This window comes from Cylas formicarius, unplaced genomic scaffold, assembly GCF_029955315.1.
Source record: "Cylas formicarius isolate icCylForm1 unplaced genomic scaffold, icCylForm1.1 PGA_scaffold_8__14_contigs__length_24414737, whole genome shotgun sequence".
NCBI lineage: Eukaryota > Metazoa > Arthropoda > Insecta > Coleoptera > Brentidae > Cylas > Cylas formicarius.
This window is the reverse complement of record NW_026844361.1, coordinates 381,164-404,022: the sequence shown is the minus strand read 5'-3', so window position 1 is coordinate 404,022 and position 22,859 is coordinate 381,164. Positions and strand designations below refer to the sequence as shown.

At 35.0% G+C, this 22,859-nt stretch overlaps 1 protein-coding gene and 1 long non-coding RNA gene across 2 annotated transcripts; both read right to left on the bottom strand.

The window, feature by feature from the left end:
• Window positions 1-57: 57 nt before the first annotated feature.
• Window positions 58-20,854, bottom strand: LOC132706695 (uncharacterized). Its single transcript, XM_060678172.1, has 7 exons — window positions 20,595-20,854; window positions 13,660-14,261; window positions 6,799-6,947; window positions 5,742-5,920; window positions 5,567-5,685; window positions 538-699; window positions 58-484 (listed from the first exon to the last, which is right to left on the bottom strand). Exons 2-7 carry the CDS (start codon window positions 14,257-14,259, stop codon window positions 140-142), a joined length of 1,554 nt encoding a protein of 517 aa, XP_060534155.1. The 5' UTR covers window positions 14,260-14,261; window positions 20,595-20,854; the 3' UTR covers window positions 58-139.
• LOC132706696 (uncharacterized) lies at window positions 10,022-10,497 on the bottom strand. The gene is made up of 3 exons (XR_009619629.1): window positions 10,359-10,497; window positions 10,215-10,303; window positions 10,022-10,148 (listed from the first exon to the last, which is right to left on the bottom strand). It is a non-coding gene; the product is annotated as an uncharacterized LOC132706696 (long non-coding RNA).
• Window positions 20,855-22,859: the final 2,005 nt, after the last annotated feature.

Below are 22,859 nucleotides of genomic sequence, written 5' to 3'. Positions count from 1 at the left end.
ATCTGAAATAAGTATGAGATTTATTGGTGCTGTCATTATTAGCAGAGAAATGCCCACTTTAAATATAATTTATTAGAAAAATACTAAAATTGTACAAAATATATACAAACACGATCCGCTCGAGACAGACTTTATTTCTCTATTCAAATTTGAAGCAAGTCCTCTTGAGTTTATTTTTTTCAATTTTATTCTTGAGGTCCTGTTTTACATTGGAAGTATCATACTTCTTAGGTGACGAACAACAGTTGTTTGAATACGTGTGATCCGAATCAGCGTTGAACAGGCGTTCGGATTTCACGGCCTTCTGTTTTGACGGATCGAGATACTTTTTCGCGATCGGGCTGGCCAGTATGCTTACGTCCTCGTTCGTTTTCCTTTTGATTTGCAACTGCTCCTCGTAACTGTGGTTTTTCACGTGTTTCCGCAGACTACTCGGATCCGTGTATTTCTTTGCGCACCCCGCAACCTGGCAAGCATAGGGTTTCTGCAAAAATGGAACTTAAAAATCCAGCATTTCGGTAGTTAAGTAATATGTACTGTATCAAAGTGTGTTCTTTGGTGTTTGGCGCGATCAGAACTGTTGGAAAAACACTTTGTGCAGCCTGAAAATTGACATACATAGGGCCTCTCGCCCGTGTGGCTCCGCTGGTGAATCTTGAGGTTTTCTAACCTCGAAAAGGCCTTATTGCAGCCGTTGAACTGAAACAGAAACTCGATATCGAAAACGTATCGGTTACTTGGTAATTTTTCGGAGGGGCGACGAGGCGAGCGAAACTTGTCTCGAAAAAAACGCGATAAAAACGCGTTTAGAACTAGGAATAGGAACGCGATACCATAAACAATGCGATTCAAGCGGTTAACACATGTTCGTTAATGTTCCGTAGAGACGCTGACGTTTTTTTTCTCTACAATAGCACCCAAAGGCGTAGCTCGCGGTATATGAACAGGACATACTGTATATTTCAATTTTTTTGGGATACGCTTTTCTTTAATGTGATATGCAATCCAAATGCAAACCGGAATGTAGTTCAGCCCATGGTGTGGTGGCGCTGTTTTATAAAGTATCTAATAAAAACAGTCTTTCCACTTAAAATGACATTTTAATATACTGCCTTATTGTGTACCATTAACTGTGGGATTGTGGCCAAGTTAAGGGGAAAAGGTGCTGTAAAACTTTGGCTGAAGATCACCGTCTCAGCCTTGGTTCCGTGCAAAGCAATTAAACATTATTATTGGTACCCTTCTCAAATTATAACTGTTTAATAAATATGAGTTTTAATAAATATTTTTCTCCAATCACTTCAGGACGGTACATTAATAAACCGTTTGATAAGTTTCCCATTTCAAATAATGCATGCATATGCAACATTGAAGAACATATAAATGCTTGTTTGAATACTTTAGTTTAATTTTTTCACATATGTAGTTTGTATAGAATTAATATTTTCTTTTTTTAGTTTTCTACGTTGAGTACGGTGGTGTTATTTGTTGCTATAACCATTGTAACATATCTTTATGTTACTTATTTGCATTGTTATTCTAATATCATAATTTATTCCTGGTGCGGTTTATATATTTTGCATCTTGCCATCTATATTCTTATTGCTTAATAAACTCTTTTACGTTTTGATTTGGAACATTGTTTTCATGTTATTATATAATAAAATGGGTTAAAAATGGTTCTACATTTATTTCCCTTATTTACTAATGTGTAACAAGATATTAACTACCAAATAGAAATTATGTTTAAATTTAATTGAAATAAAGCCTTAGCCTTAGTAAATTCATGGTCTGCAACTATTGCTAAGCCGTTACACCGTAACAAGAAAAGGCATTCCTCACCACCCAAGTAGAGAAGAAGAATATGAAACAATATAAACGTCATAAATGGAAATTGCGCATAGGTCACTGGGACAAATAAATACTGTTATCCTTGTGCCATGGTAGCGATTTAAAATCGCTCCACTACAAGAGCGCGTTACGCCGCTGATGCGGGAACCACCTGCCGCAACTGAGATGTCAGTGAGCTCGCCAGCGTAAAAAAGCGTTGGAAACTAGTGGAGATGCATCTGGGCCGCGGCCGTCGTTACGGAATATTTGTTTTTCGACAATTTTCGTTTTGCTCGTTGGCTCGGAAAAAAAGAAGACGCCCGGAAAGGGGTCACGACCCGTTAACCTAAAGCGTGCCGTCGTCCCGTTTGTTATTCTACAAGGTGCGAAGTGACAAACACTGTATAATAAACTATTAATATTGAGTCTACGCGCGGGATTTGTTTACTCGAGGGACGCGCGATCGCGCACATGTTCGAGAAATAACGATTAATTCGGAGTCGCGCGTCGGTTTTTGAGCGGGTTTTACGGTACGTGAAATGGAAACGATCCCTACATGTAAATTACAAGGTGAACGTGATTAATAAAATCAAAAAAATATCTTTAAAATTATGAATTTGAAATTGTATATTCTTTAAATATGAAAAAAACAATTACAATTATTTTTCTTAAAGCTTTAAGATACAAATAAAATGACTAATGAATACCTTAAATAGGTTTAATTACCCAACAGTAATAATGTAAGTGAAATACGATGAACACTGATATATTTTACTGAATATATGGTGCCATAATATGAGCGAAATATAAACAATAACAATTAATATCTATCATCCCAATGTACAGCAATTAGGTAAAATTAATTAATTAATTAAAAAGCTTTAAAAGGGATAACGGATGACTCAATACCGACATGGATATTTGTTTTTACTTTTTGTCACACTTTGTGATAATAAACTGAGTTATAATTATCGTCAAGGCTATATAACACAGCAAAGAAAATGATTTCAGTCTATTTCGTGCAAGGTTCCTGAACGCTATAGAATGATATGGAACTTCTTGATCGTATTATGTCGTCAAATAGACGGCAGACTGCTGTCTGGGTACTAAATTGTGAGAAATTTGACAGATGAAGTTACCAGCTATTTTTCCCGAATTTGTGCATGTAAAGTTGCGCAAAGCGTTTATTTTGTTAAATTTAACCTTTATCTAAATAAAGTCTAAATCGCGAAGTGGAAAAAAAGTACAACAAGCAACTGTAGAACCTGCTATCGCCAGAAGGCTCGTTCCTTTGTCGATTTTAAAATATGTTAACTAGCAACTTGTTTAAAAAACAGCGGAAAAATTAAAAAAAGGAAACAAGCTGGTAAACAATTTGTTAAAAAAAACTGTATTTCAATTCAGAATTCACACAATTAGCCTCGAAAATTAAAATAATTAGTATATATTGGGTTTTATTCGGGACAAAACAATAAAAATATACTCATTTCCAACCACAACATTTTTGCATAAAGTTTAGCTCTTTAATACTAAAAGGCATCAAAATTTAAAAGACAGCCTTTATAAACAAAATTTTACCAAAATAATATGCTAAACTGCAAAACGAAATAGATTTTCGTAGTCTGTGTTACGTCATTTTTAATTACACACCGATCTCGCGTGCGGAAAGCGTCACTTTACCAGGTCAGTTTCGTTTCCCACGGATCCGAGTCATTTCGGGCATTTCCGGAATTTTACTGCACAGATTTGGGAGCAATTGCCTTGAATTTTGTCGTTTGTCATTTCTGACGGTCATGTCAGTGAATGTATTTGTGTTGTTTTGCGAAAATGTACCCAAAAACTAACGGTCGTAGAAAAAGAATAGTATGTAACACTTTCGGTAACCTTTTTAAGTCACTCTTTTATTAAACACTGGCTCCGCTGCGCTCCGTTCGTCCGTCAAATAAACTCGTGAGTCAAATGCCGTTTACCGCGCTTGTTGCATAATATACTATTGTGTACTATGGTTAAGCATTTCGGCAATGGGCGAATGATCATAGCTGCCTCGCCCACCTCTTTATGAAAACGAAGAGGAAGAAGATATACTATGCCATTTACAAAACTTTTGGATTCCTCCTGCGTCGGTAATTAATGAATCAAAATTGCCGACGTTTCCCCAATCATTCTCTTGACTTTTTCAGAGTTTAACTGAAACTGGCTTGTATTCTACTCTGTACCTGCTTATATATCGTTTCAGGGGGGCGGACCTGAAAGAGGGTCAGGAAAATTGTGCAGGATGACTGTTCCCCATATTGGTGAAAGGTAAATACCTAAGTCGCGGTTAAGATTGTTTGGTTGCTCATAGATTTTTATAGATTCTCGGATTTTTCGTTGGTAGATTACATACAAGAATTTTAGTTTTATCTAATAAAAATTTATGTCCGGTTTCGTGATTGTGTTCGGCAACTACTGATGAATTTATTTGTAGTAGCCTTAAGACTCTTTCATGTTCTTTTAGCCTAGTTGATATTTTTGGTGCAATCTCTACTGGTATCTGCATGTTGAGAGATTTTTGGACAAGTGGGAAGTCTGGTTTTGATGTTATATTTCTTTGAACTTTTGATATGTGGTCAGTGAAGTGTTAAATGTAAGGAAGGACAACAATGGCAAGGGTGGGGTTGCCTTTGGAAGGTTGTGGTGAAGTGTATTTTGTGATGGTACACTTAATATCTCTAATGTGGAGACTATTAGGAAGAAGAACAGATGGAAGGTGTTTTATTTTTGGGTTCAGTGACTCGGGTTGAGCTAGTTTTACGGCTCTGTATCTCAACCCGAGACATCTGCTCTGAACCTTATATCAGCTCTTCTCTCTAATAATTTTCACATTAGAAATATTAATCTTTCAAAGACAATGAGTCTGAAAACAACCCCACACTTGCCACTGTTGACTTTAATTACATTCAAAATATCACTGAACACATATCAAAAGTTCTTAAGAAATATCGTCTTTGATCCATCAGAGACAAAATTCCGTTTGAAATACCAGGAGTTTACAGTATTCCATGCATATGGGGTAAAGAATACATTGGAGAGATTGGACGAAAAATGTTAACTAGGCTCAAAGAATAAGAAGGGTACAGAACATGAAAGAACCTTAAGACTACGAAAAATAAACTCATCAGCAGTTGTCGAATACAATAACAAAACCGGACATCAAATTTTATTTGATAAAACTAAAATTCTTTTATGTATTCAATCCTTTTACCAAAGAAAAATCCGAGTATCCAAAGAAATCTATAAGCAACCAAACAATATTAACCGTGACTCAGATCTTTATATTTTACCAGTATGGGAATCAGTCATCCGAGACAATGTTCAAACAATAATATGAGAGTACAGAGTAGAATGCTAGCCAGCTTCAGTTTCAGGCTACTGTAATACTTTTCATAAAACTTCTGGGTACGTTTTTGATGAGTCCAACTAGCTAAGGTTTCGCCAATCATCCTGTTCGATCTTCAGTGTCAGTCCATAGCTGAAGCAGGAGAAATCCAGAAGTTTTGTAATATTGTGGAAGTTTCTTTGAAAGATTAAAAAGATATACAGGGATTTTACTATACCAATAAGACTGTTGTCCACAAGCTGGTAGAAAGGTTGTATAGTAAAAAATGTGTTTTTATAAAAATCATCAAGATCAATTAATAAATAAACGAAGCCAATCGATCGCTATAGATGTTATAAAAAATGGCGGTTCGCGTACCGGACATTTGTTGGGCTTTTCGCCACTGTGGACCCGCATGTGGATAAGCAGTTTGTATCGGGCGTTGAACGGCTTCGTTTTCCTCGGACACCGTTCCCAGAAACACGTGAACTCCTCCCCTGCGAAGAGAAAATAAGGAATTGTAAAAGGACGTATCACTTCGTTCCATCTTTACCTCGTTTCACTTCGACGTGCGACTTTTCAATGTGCTTGACCAAACCGCCTTGCGAGTCGTACGCCTCGTAGCACCCATCCCATTTGCATTGGAAGTTTTTCGATGCGATCGCATCGTCTCCGTAATCGCACCCGTAAACTTCCGGCACTACTGAAGTCGTGTAGAGTATATTGGACGAGCTACAAACAAGTTGATTTCGCAAAACTATCTTCTGTAGCGTCCCACCACGTCAACAAACTCAACAACCCAATCCAAGATACTCGTGTGTTTGGGGTGTAGGCATTGAAACTGACCACTAACCAATTGTTGGTAAAATAGTAATTTCGCAAGAATGAGTAAGATCCATTGAAAAATCACATAGAACAATAGAAAACGAAGTTGATTTCACGAAACTATTTACAGGAGCAGCAGCAGATAGTTTTCTCAGTTGTATTGTCCGTCTGGCTTACAGTTCTTCATATCACATTGACCCATTGTCATAGTCTTATTTTGCTGTTACGCTAACGGCGGGATTTTTGATTCACCCTATATCATTTAAACATCTTGCCGCACTATCGCAGACGAATCAATATTTTGTGAGTATGTTCTACGTAAATAGTTGAATTACTAGGTAACATTAATATTCCAGAAAACGGCAAAATGCAAAAATTGTAGTTCTCGACTTGAGCTAAAAGGCCGTTAAACCCAATCCCCGCTGTTTGCTACGGTTTGGCAGTTACGGCCAATGATTTATTCCGACAAATGGTAGTTTTCAGTTTTTGTCCGTAACTGTATATTTTTCACTATACTATATTTTTTAGTTATTTCTCCGAATCTCTTGCGTTTTCAGATCGATAATTTATCCGATCGGATATACCTACCGTTTTCGAAAAAATCTGTTTAAAAAGAAATTCTTCCCAGTTTCCGAGCAAAATGAAATAATAGCGGAAAAGTAGCCGCAGATGTCGGATCGGTTCAATAAAATGCGGGCCGCTGCTCGTCGCCCAGTATTAGTACGGGAAAAATTTTAAGCAGTTTTGATGCCGATTTTTTTCTGTACCGTGCGTAGCCGACCTACCTCAACAGCGGGTCGTCGTGAAGCAACGCGTCCGACTGAGTCAGGACCATTTGGTTGTCGCCGCAGACGTAACTGATAGGGAGTGGCCGGTCGACTTCGATCGTATCGGGTCCGATCAAGTGTCCGAACTCTGTCCTGTTGTTTGGGTCCTGCAACCGGCGAACACTTAATAGAAAATGGTCTATCTAACGCAAAAATAGAATCATTTGTAAACCGTATAAAGAAAAGGGGGACCAGGCTAGTGCAATTCTGTCAAGAAGAGAACCTTATTATCACACATACCCATGTTAAACACCCTTCGAAGTGTCTTTGTACTTTAAATATTGACAGGAAGGTAACATACAAGATCGATTATATTAACGTCAATATAAGGTAAAAATAACAGATACAAAATGCAGCAAAAGAAGTCGGAGCGACGCACTCAAAATCGGATGCGCGTAGAAACAACCAGCCCCTAATGATCGACGAAATATTGAAACTAATGGACATCAGAAGAACACATGTGCCCAAAAATACAGGAATATTCAAAACAAGATCAGAGATGCAAAAGAGATGAGGTTATCCGAATGTTGCGAGGAGATGCATAAAATAGTAAACGATCTCGCCGGAAACCATCATGTATTATAATGAATGAACAAAATTGAATGAATGGATTGGATATGTTGAAAATCTTTTTAGAAACAACTGTAAGATCAGAAGTAGAATAATATACCCTGTCACTTTCGAAACAGTTTATGTTGATATTTTAAAAGTTCTAAAAGAAGATTCACTTAACATAATGGTACACACTCACTTAACATAATAGTAGAATTATTTAATAACATATACAAAACTGACATAATCCCTTTTCTCAAAAATCATTCCGCAACCGTATATTCTGAAAATGTGAAGAAGGTGTTAGTGTTCTCAGTTTGGTTTCTGAAATGGATTTCGAACGAGAGCGTCACCATATAAGTTCTGGTCCATCGCTGCGGGAATGTTAGTGTTGATACCGTAAGGCACGATAATAAATTAATTGACGTCCTCAAAGAAATGGGACTAGATATTATAGCAAATCTCTTTTAAGGCCAAACAGCGGCCGCCAAAGTGGATAACGAGCTTTCGAAGGACTTTATGATTAAGAGAGGGGTGCTTCAGGGCTGCGTTCTGTCCCCATTATTATTTAACTTGTACTTAGAGGCCATGTTCTGGACGTTTTACAGTACCTCAACCGCAGACCTTTCGCAGGACCGTGGTAAAATCCATCCCAACAGATGTTTAATCTGCATTAAATAGGTCTTGCCTGAGACGAACTGTAACAAATATTTTTAAAAACTTGAAAATTTTTATTTGAAATGTAAATGAACCGGTTTAAATTTGATTAAGCATTGATGCTGCGTTCTTAAGAGTTTAATCTAAATTGCAGTATGTTCGTATACATTAGTAAGGTATTTGAATGTGATCCTTAGAGTAAGTACGTATTTATGTACATGATTCTCGAGCTTTGACCCTGGGAGGCTGTTTTCACTAGATAGTTCAAAGGGTAAGGGTAAGTATCTGTACTCTATTTATCTTACAGGTAAGTTTGAAAATAATCATTTTTGTCTTGTGTGTGTATTTTTGTGTTTTCTACATAGTTCTTCGATTGGTAAACAACAACAGTCTTTTTTAAGACTATAAATTATATTCGTGGTAGTTAAAGATACGTCATAAGAATACAGATAAACATTTAATCTTTATTAACACTTTCAAAAATGGGGACCGTGGAATGAAGCAGATGTTCCCCTGTTAGAAGAAGACATGAAAGACAACGCAGAATTTGAAGACGAAGTGGAGATGGTAGTCGAACCTAAGGACAATCGAGAAGACGAACTACCTTAGCAAATAAAATAACGGATCCATTTCTCTTCGGATGCTAAAAAAAAATGTTTTGAATGTTCACAATTTTATAAGAAATTCAGAAGGGAATGTAGGAGTAGCAATAAAAACAAGTGACATAGAACGTAATAAATTGTTACTTTGTACTTTTTATGTACATGTTTCAAGAATTGCTCGGCGCAAAAGATTGCAAATAGACTTATATCCCACTTGTTAGGGTAGGTAGATAAATTTCTAGGACGGTCCTGGAATAGTTAGAGGTAAGGGTCTGCTCGCCAGGGTATTCTATAAGGGCTGCGGTTTTGGAGTAATAAACAGTAGGCAAATTTAATGACGGGGTCGGTTGTAAACGAAGTATAAGAATCGGTAGGTTGAAAATCAATAACCTTAGATATGCCGATGTCGCGGTCTTACTTGCCACTAACTGCAAGAACTCTTAACCGCACTTACGGAACACAGTGAGTCTATGGGTTTCAGACAGTTAAAAAAAAAACGAAATGGCTAGTTATCAAGAAAGCTTAGATGATTCAAGGTGATAATTTGATCGTTAAAAATGAGTAGTAGAGCGTGGGATACAAGTATCTTGGTTGCCATTTGGATGACAAATGGGATCTAACCTCCGAAGCTAGGAGCAGAATAGAGCAAGCCAGACAGACTTTATAAATGTGCAAAATATCTTCATTAGTAGGTACTTAAATATTCCTCTTAGAATCCGACTGTTACGTTGCTGTTTTTACTGTCCTGTTCTGCGGTCTTGAGGCTAGATGCAATGTGCAAGAAGTTGTGTAGTAGGCGTATCGTAAAATTCTTAAGATGCGCTGGACAGATATTACAAACATAGAAGTACTTTATCGAATAAACAAAGAAAGAAAGTTTTTAAACGACATTAAACGTCGAAAACTGGAGTACTTTGGTCACGTTATGCGTAATGACAATTACAAACAAAACTTATAAACCTACCTGCATATCATACTGTGACGATTGCACACTTTGTATATATACGTACCGAATCGAATATGTTCTAGCTTTAGACGTAGAAAACGTAAAAATATTATTTCCGATATGAATTTCTACTCATATAATTTTTCAAAGAAATTTCCACAGGCTACTGTAAAATTATTTACAAATCTTCTGGATTCCTCCTACGTCGGTTAGTTAATAAATCGAACTTGTTGACGTTTCGCCAACCATCCTGTTGGCTTCTTCAAAGCTTAACCGGAACTGACTCGCATTCTATTCTGTACTTGGTTATATATATATATATATATATATATATATATATATATATATATATATATATATATATATATATATATATATATATATATATATATATATATAGTTTATATTTTGTTTTTTCTTAGACCTTCTCTATATTTATGTTTAGCTTTTGGTTCTTGGGTTATAGGTCTTTGTATTAAAAGCGATTAAAATTTTTTGTCCATATATTGACGTTTCGGTCTTCTATGACCTTCTTCAGAAAGGGATACAGTCTAAAATTATGTTATAGTACAGTTCTTTTTTTTACATATACACAACGGAATTACAAAGAGCCTTACCAAAAAGAGACAAACACAAAACTTAAAATTGAAGAGGTAGCATCATATGGAAGTTTATACTTTAAAAGCGTTTGGTTTTCTCATAGTGCCTAGAAATATTATTGTTTTGGTTTTTTTCCAACTATGAGAATAAAAAAGTCATACCCTTGATAAAAGATAAAAGTCCAACAAAAAATGATTTGTATACGGCACTCACACACATAATACACACAAATTTAACGAAACAGTTAAAATATATATAAGAGTTTAAAAAAATAATAATAATAATACCGATACGCGGGTTTGCTCGCGTCGACGTTACTGTAAAAACATCGTACGATGCACGATTGTTTTGGTGCAAGGTTCAGAGGATATACAGAGTGTTTTTGTTAATTTATAATTTTTTTCTTTTATTTATTTTAAATTATTTTTATATATTATAATTTTATATTAATATATTCCTATGTTGTATCTTTCATTGTTGTTTTATTTCAGAATGTTGCAATATAACTTACTGAGATTGTTGGTGTCTGTTTTCGAATTTATAGAGTTCTTATTTTTTTGGATCTCAACCATTTCCAGAATTTCCCTTTTTTTTGTATTATATATAACACAGTGTTCGAAGTGTTTTTCTGAGCGGGAGCATTGAAGATGCCAAGTGAGATTTTGGCGAAACGTCTGCAGGATTCCAGTCGGATGTAAGATTTGCAGGATTCCAGTCGGATGCAGGATTCCAGTCGGAGTTCAACGAGCGAACGGATGATATCCCGGAATATAGTGTCATCATATATATATATATATATATATATATATATATATATATATATATATATATATATATATATATATATATATATATATATATATTGTTTGAGGGGGGCGAGCTAAAGGAGGGGCATGATCATTGCGTCGGATTAAAATAAAACAAATAGTCCATCCTTAAAGAGACCTGAGATGTTCGTGAATCCTGATGGAGATCTTAACGCCACAGTCCAAAGAATATATTCCTGATCTAAAAAAATAATCTATTGGATGCTTAGCTATATATAGCTATAGATAAATTCCTGCTCTTGAGCAATTTAGCTGCGTGTAGCGAAAAATTACCGAAATAGTCCAAGCATTGGAACATACGTACTGGAGATTTTGACTTTATTATATAATACGATAACTGGTATTTGTTGGTAAATTTGTAAAATAATTTGCTGCTTGAACAAAGTGGACAACCTTTGTTAAATGCAATTTCTCTAATCGTCGTCAATTGGAATGTTAAAATGCCTAAATAAAGAATTTAAAAAGGCAAATTTATGAGAATATGGAGAGTTGGAGGAAAATTGTATCACATTGTCAGTAGATGTGACCTTTCCAAAAATCTCAAATTCAATTCTTTTACTTTTCCTGGCTAATAGAATATCAAGAAACGGCAAAGTACCCCCGCCTTCCTTCTGCAACGTAAAATAAATTTTTTCATGTAAGGAATTGGTGAACATTAGGAATTTGGTAAGCGTTTGTTGGCTGATATTCCAGACAATGCAAATGTCGTCCACATATCTTTTATAAGCTGTTAAATATGTGGAGAATTGACTATTCATAATTTTTCTCTCAAGATTGTTCAGAAAAATTTCACTTAAAAAAGGTAACACTGATAGTCCTGTGGTTTGTCTAAAAAATGTATTATCAAACTTAAAGAAATGCTGTTCTAATGCAGTCGTTAAAAGACTATCGATGAAAATTTCTGGCAAATGGGAGCCATTCAATAATGAACTCAATAAACCAATTTTTTTGACATTAAGAGAAATCGACATAGCACTGTCTGGAATGTCAATATTCTTCAAGCAACTGGCCGACTTCACTGAATTTTTTGTTAAATAAATGCTCTAAAAACCAGTTGTATTTCTAAGAACTATGCTATGCCATGAAGTGTTGAAAAATTGCAGTGTTAATAAAGCTTTATCCACATTAGAAGTATTAATCAACCAAACAATCTTAACTGCGACTCGGAACGTTACTACCGTCATAAGCCAAACCCTCGTATCTATCAAAATTGAAATATTTGACTTTATTTGACCTTTCAACTTACAAGGATTGTTTTTAGCATAAAAATAAGCTTAATTCCCGTAAATAAGACCCTTTATCGGTAAAACTGAGACTTAGCCGACACCGTAATTAACAATTTTGTAGAATATACTTGCAAAATTTTTACATGTGGTACTTTGATTTTTCAAAGAAACTTCCACAGGCTACTGTAATGCTTTTTACAAAACTTCTGGATTCCTCCTGCGTTGGTTTTTGCTTAGTCGAAATTGCTGACGTTTCGCCAATCATCCTGTTGGCTTCTTCAGAGCTTGAAGACAAAAAGAAACACATTTTGGACAAACTTGTTCCGCTGATACCAGCGTCCACGGGGGGATTCTGGGAAAATTTATCTGTTTTCAATATAGTGATGGTTCATTCTCTATCTGTTTTGATTATATATTAAATTTTATAAATAAAATTCTTTGATATTAAAAACAATTTTTTTTTATTAATTCAAATTACAGACTTTAGAGTCACAAAGAAGAAGGTATTATAATGAGTAATTAATAATTATAAAACTAGAAGTAACGTAACCTCAATTCACACTTATATACCAGCTAAGAACACCATAAATGACGCACATTGGGTTATCGCTTAGTAAGATAGGAACTTATCAACGGCACAAATGATTTAACCAACATGTCAACAGAAAATATATGACATAATGATATTTTTAGTGTGGCAATAGTATATTATAGTAATTATGCATTAACGGAGCGCAGCGAAGCGAGTGTTTAAAAAACGAGTGACTTAAAAAGTTTACTAAAATTGTTGTATACTATATTTTTTCTACCGCCGCTAGTTTTTGGGTACATTTTTGCAAACCATTGCGAATACTTTCATTGACATGACCTTCAGAATTGACAAATGTCAAAATGTAAGCCGTGCTGTAAAATTTTCGAAAACATCCGATTGCTCCCAAACCCGTGCCCATATCCCGGAAATGGCCGAAGTGACTCGGATCCGTGAGACAAGAAACTCACATGATAAAATGACGCTTCCCGCACCCTAGATAGGTGTATAATTGGGTATTGTCCAGAACGAATTACAAAAATTATTTTTCCTCAAATCTCTGTTTCGTGATTTGCACAAATACCGGGGTTTGGCTTATGGCTGCCGTTTAGCTTTCACGAATATGGGATTCAGTGATCCAAGAAAATGTTCATGCCCCTCCTTTAGCTCCACCCTCTCAAACAATATATAAGCAGGTACAAACTCTGAAGAATCCAACAAGATAATTGACGAAAGTGAGCAAGTTTGATTTATAATCAGCTTACGCCGGAGTAATTCAGAAGATTTGTAAAGAACCCCCATTCTTTTCTCTCTGCCCCCGCAGTATACCCAGCCTAGGATTATTAATTCTATGAAACTGCTTAACTTTAACGAGATATACCTGTTGCGCGTATCCTACGTCGTCAGCCGGTATAGTCCTCACGTAGTTATTAAAATCGACGTTATTCTTCACGATGGTACCGATCGGGGGCAGAGAAATACCGCCTGTCGAATCCTCCAGATCAAAGGAGGCGCACGACAGGACCTCGCAGAGATCGATATCGTCAAAATCCATATCCAGGTCGTCGCGGTTCCCAATGGGCGGGGCCACATAAAAATTCGCGAAACTTTCTCCGAAGTTGACGTCGGAACGCGCGAAAGTTTCGGTGTCGAACTCGCTCTTCGACACGTTCTGGTCGAAACTCTCCTCGAAGTCGTCGAAGTCGAAGTTTATGTCGCAACCGGTCGCGCTCAGGTCGTCCTCGGAGATGAGGAAGTCGATGAGGTCGTCGTCCGTGGTGGGGTCATAGACGGAGCCGGCAGCGCCTCGCGTTTCGTCGTAGCAAGTCGTAGAAACGTCGTAGCTCGGCGTCGCAGGTTTGTACGCGTTCTGGGCCTCGTAAAAGGCCAAATTGAACTTTTCCATGAGCTCATTTTGGGTGAACGAGGTCGCGTAGGGCTCGGTTACGCGGTACATGAAGTCCTGGTTTTCCAGTAACATTCCTGCAACGGACATGTGAAGGACACGGGGAAAAACAGATGAATGTCGCAAGAATGAGTATCTGAGAAATTTCCGCAATATATATTCGATTCAATTTTTTTGTTCTCAATACCTAGTAGTATAGATTACTTTATTGATATGTAATTTAGAAAAGTGCAATATCCTCATGTAATACCGGACTAATATTAAATCTAAATAAATTGGCCATTATTGACTTCGGACCTTTTAAAGATTGGGCTAGTAAGCTGCTTGACATTTCAATCAATAATGTTAAAATACTGATTGTTTCTGAATGCAAAAGCTTGGGTGTTATTTTTGATAATAAATTAAGGGTCAAGACTCCTGTTTCCCAAGTTATAGAAAAAGGTGAGTAAATGAAGAAACTTACACAAAAACAAAAATATTCTTAGCAGAAAGTTAAAAAATTATTGTCTGAAGCTTGAATTTTCTTTTACATATTCGGTTGAGTTACCACCTCAGCTGCCCTTCGCCTAGTAAAAAATAAACGGATTTTTATTTATTTATTTATTTACTTCTGGTCCAAATGAAAGTTGTTGTGAAATTCTTTATTTCATTATTGGATTTTGAGGTTATGTGTGAAATTCTAAACATGGTTTATGTATAATGTCCCATCCTTATACTTAACCGTTTTTGAAATATTGGAACATGAAAAAAAATTGCATCTACAGATTAACCACCTTGGAAGTACGCATTTTCCATTTATAGTTTTAAATTTTCATCCTCGTATTTGCCAAAATGTTAAAAAGAAGCCTCAGTTTGCGTTTTTGTTATTCTGGTTATCTACTTTTATTCAGGGTGTCCGAAATTAGGCTGTAAACATTCACATTTTCGCTAAACTCGGTTTTTACGAATGTAACTTTAGGGTGTTATCATGTCCAGAACTAATTTCTCTATCAAACCGTATTAGGGTTACTTATACTTATTAAATAAAACAAGCCAAAAATGTTTAAGCTTTTGATGATATTCGATTCTGTATAATTTAGGCGTACTAAATTTAAATTTGATAAGCATTTTATCACGTAAGGTTTTATAGCAACATTAAAAGAATTAATAAATGAAAATGACATACAACGTTTTCAGTTTCTATTATGGTATTCAGAACGTCTTGATCTTCCATTAATCGCCTACAACAAAAAAACAACAAAAACAAATTTTCCACATAGGTATTTATAGCACGTTCAATCTTTATTTAAGCTTTAATTTAAAGTACTGCTTCGTTAGTCCTAATTTAATATTCAACTGTCTACTATCGTGAGAATTTTGCTCCGGGAGATAAATTAACACATTTTGACCAGTGCTTTTTCACCTAATGTTGCTGTCTGTTTGTACTGCCCCACTCACAAGAAAAACAGGGGTACTTCGTATATCCTGACTGCAGACCTAGTCCCACAATTTTTAAGTCATCAAAAATCATCGAACCATAGTCCTTGTATTTGATTTTTTTAAGTAGTAGTTCCAGATTTTCGTAGCGTTCTTTCATTTGCACAGAATGAGCAACATATGGAAAAGAACAGCTTTAAGGCTTCTTTTGCAATGAGCCAATAAAAAGCCTTCAGTCCTCAGAATTGTAGTCTGTATCAAGTTTCTTTGTTCGATTAGGCACGTGGATCCAATAAACAAAGGAAATATGAGATTTTTCTTATGCCAGTAAATTTTTATTTCGAAGTCTTGATGTTAAAATTTGGACGAGATCCTTAGGTAAACCGAAGTCCCTACTAAGTCATTAAGTTGTGATTGTGAAAATAAATGCAGGTGTTAAGAAGCACTCACTAAATGTGGTGGTATTTTCTTATGAATTGTTTTGATTTTCAGGTATTGGGTTATCTGGGCCATGTGTGGGGCGTTTTAAAAATTTTTAGTATTATATACATGATATCCATGATCATGTTGATTTGTGGGATCTTTCCATATCATACGTAACAAACAATATGTGGCTCACAAGGTTTGCCTTCATCACTTTAAAATAAACGTAGCATTGTTTTAAACAGGACTGCAATTTTGCGCCTAAATTTCTTGACTGCAAAAGCAATTCCAATTTTTAGAATGTTATGTAATGTTCCTATTTTTAAAACAATAAATATGTCATCTCAAAAATTAATTCAAAAATGTAGCGTCAGAGAATAAAAAAAAACATTGCTTTTCTAGTAGTTTAGTCACCGTAACTACAAAAATATGAAAAATACCAAATCAGAAAATCTTTGGGTCTGTGTAATTAGGTTTTTTGATGGTATCGTATTTATTTGTATGTCGACATCTGTCACTAACAAAGTGAAATTTTAAATTTAAATATGGAAGAATAGCCAAATGCCAATATTCTCAATTTGTTTTATATCCACAGTGAATATTACAAAGCGCTGGGCAGGACCTGTCGTGTATTAAAGTACGACATCCCCATTTGCCACCAATGAACAAGACAAAAGCCAAGAAGCTTGAAACGAACTTTCGGAAAAATTAAAGTCCCAAAACCAATAACTGATGACGAAAATAATGTACCACATACATAAGCTTATTGCCACGCACACCTGCAAGGTTCAATCCCGTCTGCAGAAGAAGATTTGGGAATTGATTTTTATTTGTGTGGATGTATCAAAAGTGGCCAGTGAATAACAAAGAAGATAACGAACAGCTTTTACCGAATTGGACCATTAATAATGATTTTTTTTTCTTTGAAACTTAAACCTCTCCGTGTAGCATTGGGCTTGCAAAATCGTCCTTGAAGATCTTGACACTTTTATAGGGAGTTTGTAGTGATATTTTAAAGCAGGTAGATCATATCACTGCAGAAGTCGTGCATGTATCATATATATGATTCACTATATTCTATCATAATTTTTCAAAGAAACTTTAACAGGCTAATGTAATACTATTTACAAATCGTCTGAATATCCCTTGGGTCGGTTGAATCGATCCTGCTGACATTTCATCAATCATCCCGTCGGCTTCTTCAAGGCTTAAGTGAAACTAGCTCGCATTCTACTTTGTATCTGCGTATATATTGTTTCAGCGGACGGAGCTAAAGGAGCGGCATAAACGTTGTCTTGATTGATTTGGTTGCTTTCTCAGATCTTACGTCAGTAGAAATGATTATATGCAAGAATTTTAGTTTTATCGAATAAAACTTGATGTCCGGTTTTGTGATTGTGTTCGGCAACTGCTGAGGAATTTATTTGTCGTAGGCTCTTTGGTGTTCTTTGAACCTGGTATACTTTGCCGCATATGTATCTCAAAAGGAATTTTGTCCTTGGCGGATCGAAGATGTTGAGAGATCTTTGGGAAAATGATTAATCTAGTTTTGACGTTATATTTCTTAAGAACTTTTGATATGTGGTCAGTGATTTTTTGAGTGTAATCAAGGACCAGAGTGGCAAATATTTTGTGATGGAACGCTTAATAGGTTTAATGTCGAAAATATTAGAGAGAAAGGCAGATGTAAAGTGTTTTAATTCAGGGTCTGTGTGGGTAGGTTTTCTATAATGTAATGGGAGACTATTATTAGTTTTCAATTCAATGGCAACACGTACTTTAGGGTATTTATATATATACATATACTATCTCAGCGGAGTCACTGAACCCAGAATTAAAACACCTTACATCTGCTCTTCTCACTAATAATAATAGAGCAGGTACACAGTAGAATGTGAACTAGTTTCAGTTGGGCTGTGAAGAAGCCAACAGAATGAAAGGTCAGCAAGTTCGATTGGTCTACTTTCAAATAGACATATTTATTCATCTTTTTTTCAATGTGCGGTAAAATTTAGATTCGCTTGGTTTGCGACTCTAAACTATTTTCCTCGGTTGTAATATTTTATATGACTCTTGTATCGTTTTTGCGTTTTCCCGCCGTTATCTCAAAATTTGAAATTTTCGCCGTTCATATTTACGCGGAATTTTGGGCGCATCCCGCATATACAAACGACTAGTCTGATTTGTAGATCGGGACGCGAAAATGTATCAATTTGTTCCATTTAATTCGCTGTTTTACAAAGGAAAAAAATATTATTAAAAACACGCTTTCTAAAAATCAAAAACTTCTTCTCCCAAACTCAATATTGGGAGTTGAGCAAAAATAGTTGAGATGTGTTCGAATACGACTGGAGTCGGATGGACTTGTGCAACAAGGAGAAGTACAGCGAAAAGAAACTGTGATAAATCATGATCCGTCAGAAGAATAATACACTCGTTATACTTAAAAATGAAATATAGGTAAAATGACGCTTGTGACATGCTAGAATATACTGTAGAGCCAGTTATTATTTCTCTGGACTCCAACGAGTATAGTTCACCTGACTACTCGGAATATGACTAAAATTTGCTGGAGAATAACTATATAAATAAGAAACACTAAGTATATGAAAATGGGAGGGACAAAGAGATTTACCAATAAGAGAAATAAAAATAACATGTAAATACTGATACCCTGGTAGTACTTTAAGCGGAGAAGACAAAACGTTATAAATAAAATACAGCAAGGAAAGAAAGCAACTCAGTCCTTCAATTCTCCATTATTGGCTAAACGCATAACAGTTGATACTATATCGAGCTGCAGTTGCACCTATCTTGACATAACTAAACAAGAACGACAAGAAAAGCATAGATACAGTGGTAATGAACTTTCTCAGAAGGGCTTGCATAAAATTGAAATTAGAGCATCTTACAAATGATGCAATTTATCGAAAAACGGGGAGAGTTGATCCCGTTAGTTAGACGGAATCAAAAATATCACGAGAGACGATGAGATATATGAGAAGCGGCGGATGTTAGGGTCATTCTGTTCTATTACTTTTTAACTTATTATTATTCATCTATTTTACTGTAAAAATAAAAACCTGAAATGATTTTACTACAGCTTCAAAGCGTCAAGAACGAGAAACAAATTTCAAATTTTCCGTTCCATAGTAGTGACTCGTTGATCCACTGTACTGTCATAAAATAAATTTGAGGTCTAAAATCATATAAATTTTTTGCTGTATTTCATCAACTTCATGTTTGTAAAAAATACTCAGCTGACGTACTTCATGATTTACTAGACATTTTATAAATTTAAAGGTAGGTGGCATTCGAGTCATATAAATTCAAATTCAAAAATTCGTTATATTTAAAAATATTGACCACTTTTTTTTATTTCGATCATAGAAATAGTAATTTACTAGGTAATTAGTTTAAATCATTTATTGTGACAAAAAAAAAGAATGTATAGATTAACTTGAGAAACGGACTTGACACGATACTGCCAGAATGAAAATTAATGTTTATTAGATTAATGCAAATACCTTTTCAGGGATTTGTGGAAAATGTAGAGGACCTAAAAAGTGGAATTATTGCTTGGGTGCACTATTTTCGGCAGGGTTAGGCCAGTCCATGAGGAGAAGAATGAGAGGAAGAGTTTTTGTATTTTTTTAATTTTTAGTCGAAAAATTGGATTTTTTTTTTATATATATATAATATAGTTTTTATTTTTGATCTTACATGATATGAGAAAAATTTAAAAGCACGAAAAAGTAGTCGCTCCATCTCTTACTTCTAAATAAGTTTAGAGTCATGTATATTTATTATTACATTTATAATTAGAATAAAGTATCTTTATTCATCAAATTCGTCTCTCTATTTTATACTAATTAACATTTAAGTGAATTTTGCGATATATTTTAATAAAAATTATTATGATTTATTTATTTTTTCACATTATTCTGAATACGTTTACAATTATTCGAATAAACTACCTGCAGTAACGGCGCTGTGGCATTAACTCCATTCGTCAAACTCGTCTGTCTATAGGCCAATTATACTTTATCTGAATTTTACTATTAAATTGTCATCTTGTTTAATGATCCCCGTCATAGCAAATTTACATGATATTATTCCCTGGGATTAAGAATTTCATGGTTATTTTGCACGTTGCTTTCGAGCACCAAAAGATGTTTTTTGTTTTTTTTTAAGTTGCAAAATTTTAGGTCTTTAATATTTGTATTCATAAAAAACATCTTGTATTTTTTTTACAATCGTCTTGTTTATTTTCCTTCTTGAAACGCAAAAAAAATGTATTTTTACGATCCCAATGGTATTTCGAAATACAACTTCGTGAGCTAATTTGACCGGCAGATTAGATACCGACCGTAATTTTTAGAAAAGCGTTTTCGATGTCGATCGCATCGTCCGATTGCGTTTATTATTAATTAATTATTTTGCAACAAGCGTAGACAGATTGTATCTAATTTTAGATAAATTTAAACATTTCAATAATTCAAAAAATAGCAGTTGACGTTGTTCATTGAAAATACGAGTCTAGTGTTCAGTTGCAACGGTCAATCACTTACCTATTTGAGTAAGTTTTCCTAGTAGTAAGTAACGAAATTTCTTATTGATCAATCTTTGGGCCGATCGAAAAATTGCCTATTTGAGTGTGACACCGAAGGCGCCTCGCATCAATCACTTGTCCGTCGCCTACCCCGGCACGATACCGTACGAAACGATAAAAAAAAAGAAAAAAAATATTTTTTTTCGAAAAACATTACATTCCAATACGATATAAACAAAAAAAACACGGGAGCCGATTGGCTTGTCAGACGCGGCGCGTCACAATACGTCTCGGATCACAATAACATCGACGTCACTCAGTGATAATTTAAGTAGGGTTTCACAGCGTCCAAAAAATCTTCGGCCGCGATCGGCAGTTTACGTCCCGGTCGTCGGGTAAGCCAATCCACAGTCGGTACTGAAAAGTACCGTGTGAAGGGTGTGGGTAGCGTCGGTACCACAATGGACGATGCGCATATTTGATGTTGAATGAAATTTTATTTGCAATGTGTCTTTATCATATCGCCTTCTTGGAAAAAAGTGACACAACTAAAAAAAATTGCGTTTTTGACTTCTATGAATGAAGTTGTTCCAAAACCATAATGGTTTTCTGACAAAAAAAACGGCACAAAATACCTACGAATGTAATAATGTCCATCACAGTTACCATCAAAAGTGCTTACAAGAAAAAAAAAATGTAAAACGAAAATTTTTTTGTTGGTGAATTATTTTTTGTTGTTTACAAAAATATTCCGTTTTTTTTAAATAAATAGCCACTGAGTCCAGTTTATTCCATAGTTCAATTTAAGAAAATTTGGAAAATATCATTTCCGTTATTATATTTAGTTGTTCATTTACACTTCTGTTTCAACAGCAAAAAGGTAAATAAGCGTTTTGGAATAACTTTTTTTAGTAGAATTATAATAATAATTCCACTTCTTTTTGTAAATTTGAAATTGAATGATACCATTAAGCAATGGGAATACAATTAATTGCCTTCTTGAAAAAAACAGTTGTTTTAATTGCGCCACTCTTCTTCCAAGAAGGCGATATAACTATAAGATATTATAGTGGCCCTACTACGGTAAAAATTAATACGCCGCCGGTGGCAATGATATTTTCTTAGAAATAAAATTGATTCAGTCTATGAAATCGGAATAAAATTGTTGTTTTCATTTTTGGCGTGGTTATCTCCCTACCTTTTTCGCGTTTTTTTGGTGATATAAATGTCGACCCACTGGTAAACTTGTTGTATTTGTTTTGCCTTATATATGACAATCTGTAATTGCTGCGCCTTATATATTTTGTAATGGAACCGCTTTCTGTCATGTACTTAATGAAATCCCCTAAAAATTTTGTACATTTCTTGTACAACATATAGTTTTTATTCAAAAATAATAATATTCTAGAATTTATAATTTATGTCATAGGTGCCTGTTAAGTAGGCCGTCACCAAAAAACAAAATGTTTGTTTATAACTAATGGTGAGTTACCACTTACAATTAGCAAAACTTACATTCTTTGTATTATAAAATGCCTTATTCTGAAAGACAAGAACAATTAATTTAGGAAACGTTTTTTAAAGCAAATAAGAGGGCTAAATTAGCTCAAAGGGAACTGCGTATAATTAACCCCCGTATTCAAAATTAACGCCTGAAAATTAACGCCCAGACATGGAGATAAATGGGTTGAGTTTGCCATACAATGCTGAAAAAAATTAACGAAAATGTTTTTTGGACCGACGAGTCATCGTTTTCAACCAGTGATAGTATGATAAATCGAAAGAACAGCAGAAAGTGCTGCACTGCTACAGGGAATTTTAATTTCAAGGACGTCAAACTGTAAATGTTTGCTATGCTATTTTGAACAACAGGATAATAGGTCCTCATTTCTTCGACGTTACTTTAAACGGTTATAGTTTTCTTCAGAACGAATTGGAAAACTAAATGCACGAGTTCCCATTGGAACAACTAAGGAACCTCGTCTTTCAACAAGACGGCGCTTGCCCTCGTTGTGTAGTATTTGTTAAAGATTATTTAAATCAAAGGAAACACTAAAATGGCCACCCAACATCATTTTTATGAGAAAACGGACAGCATCTAAAAAACCTGTTTAGAAGAGAAGTTCAAATTCTAAATGAAGAATATTCTCAATCTATCATTGCCGCTTTCGAAAGATTATGGAAAACATACACCAGATGTATTGAAGAAAATGGAGGACGAGTTGATCAATTCTATTTATAAAATTAATTATCTGCATATAGGTTATACCTACATGTTCTGGAA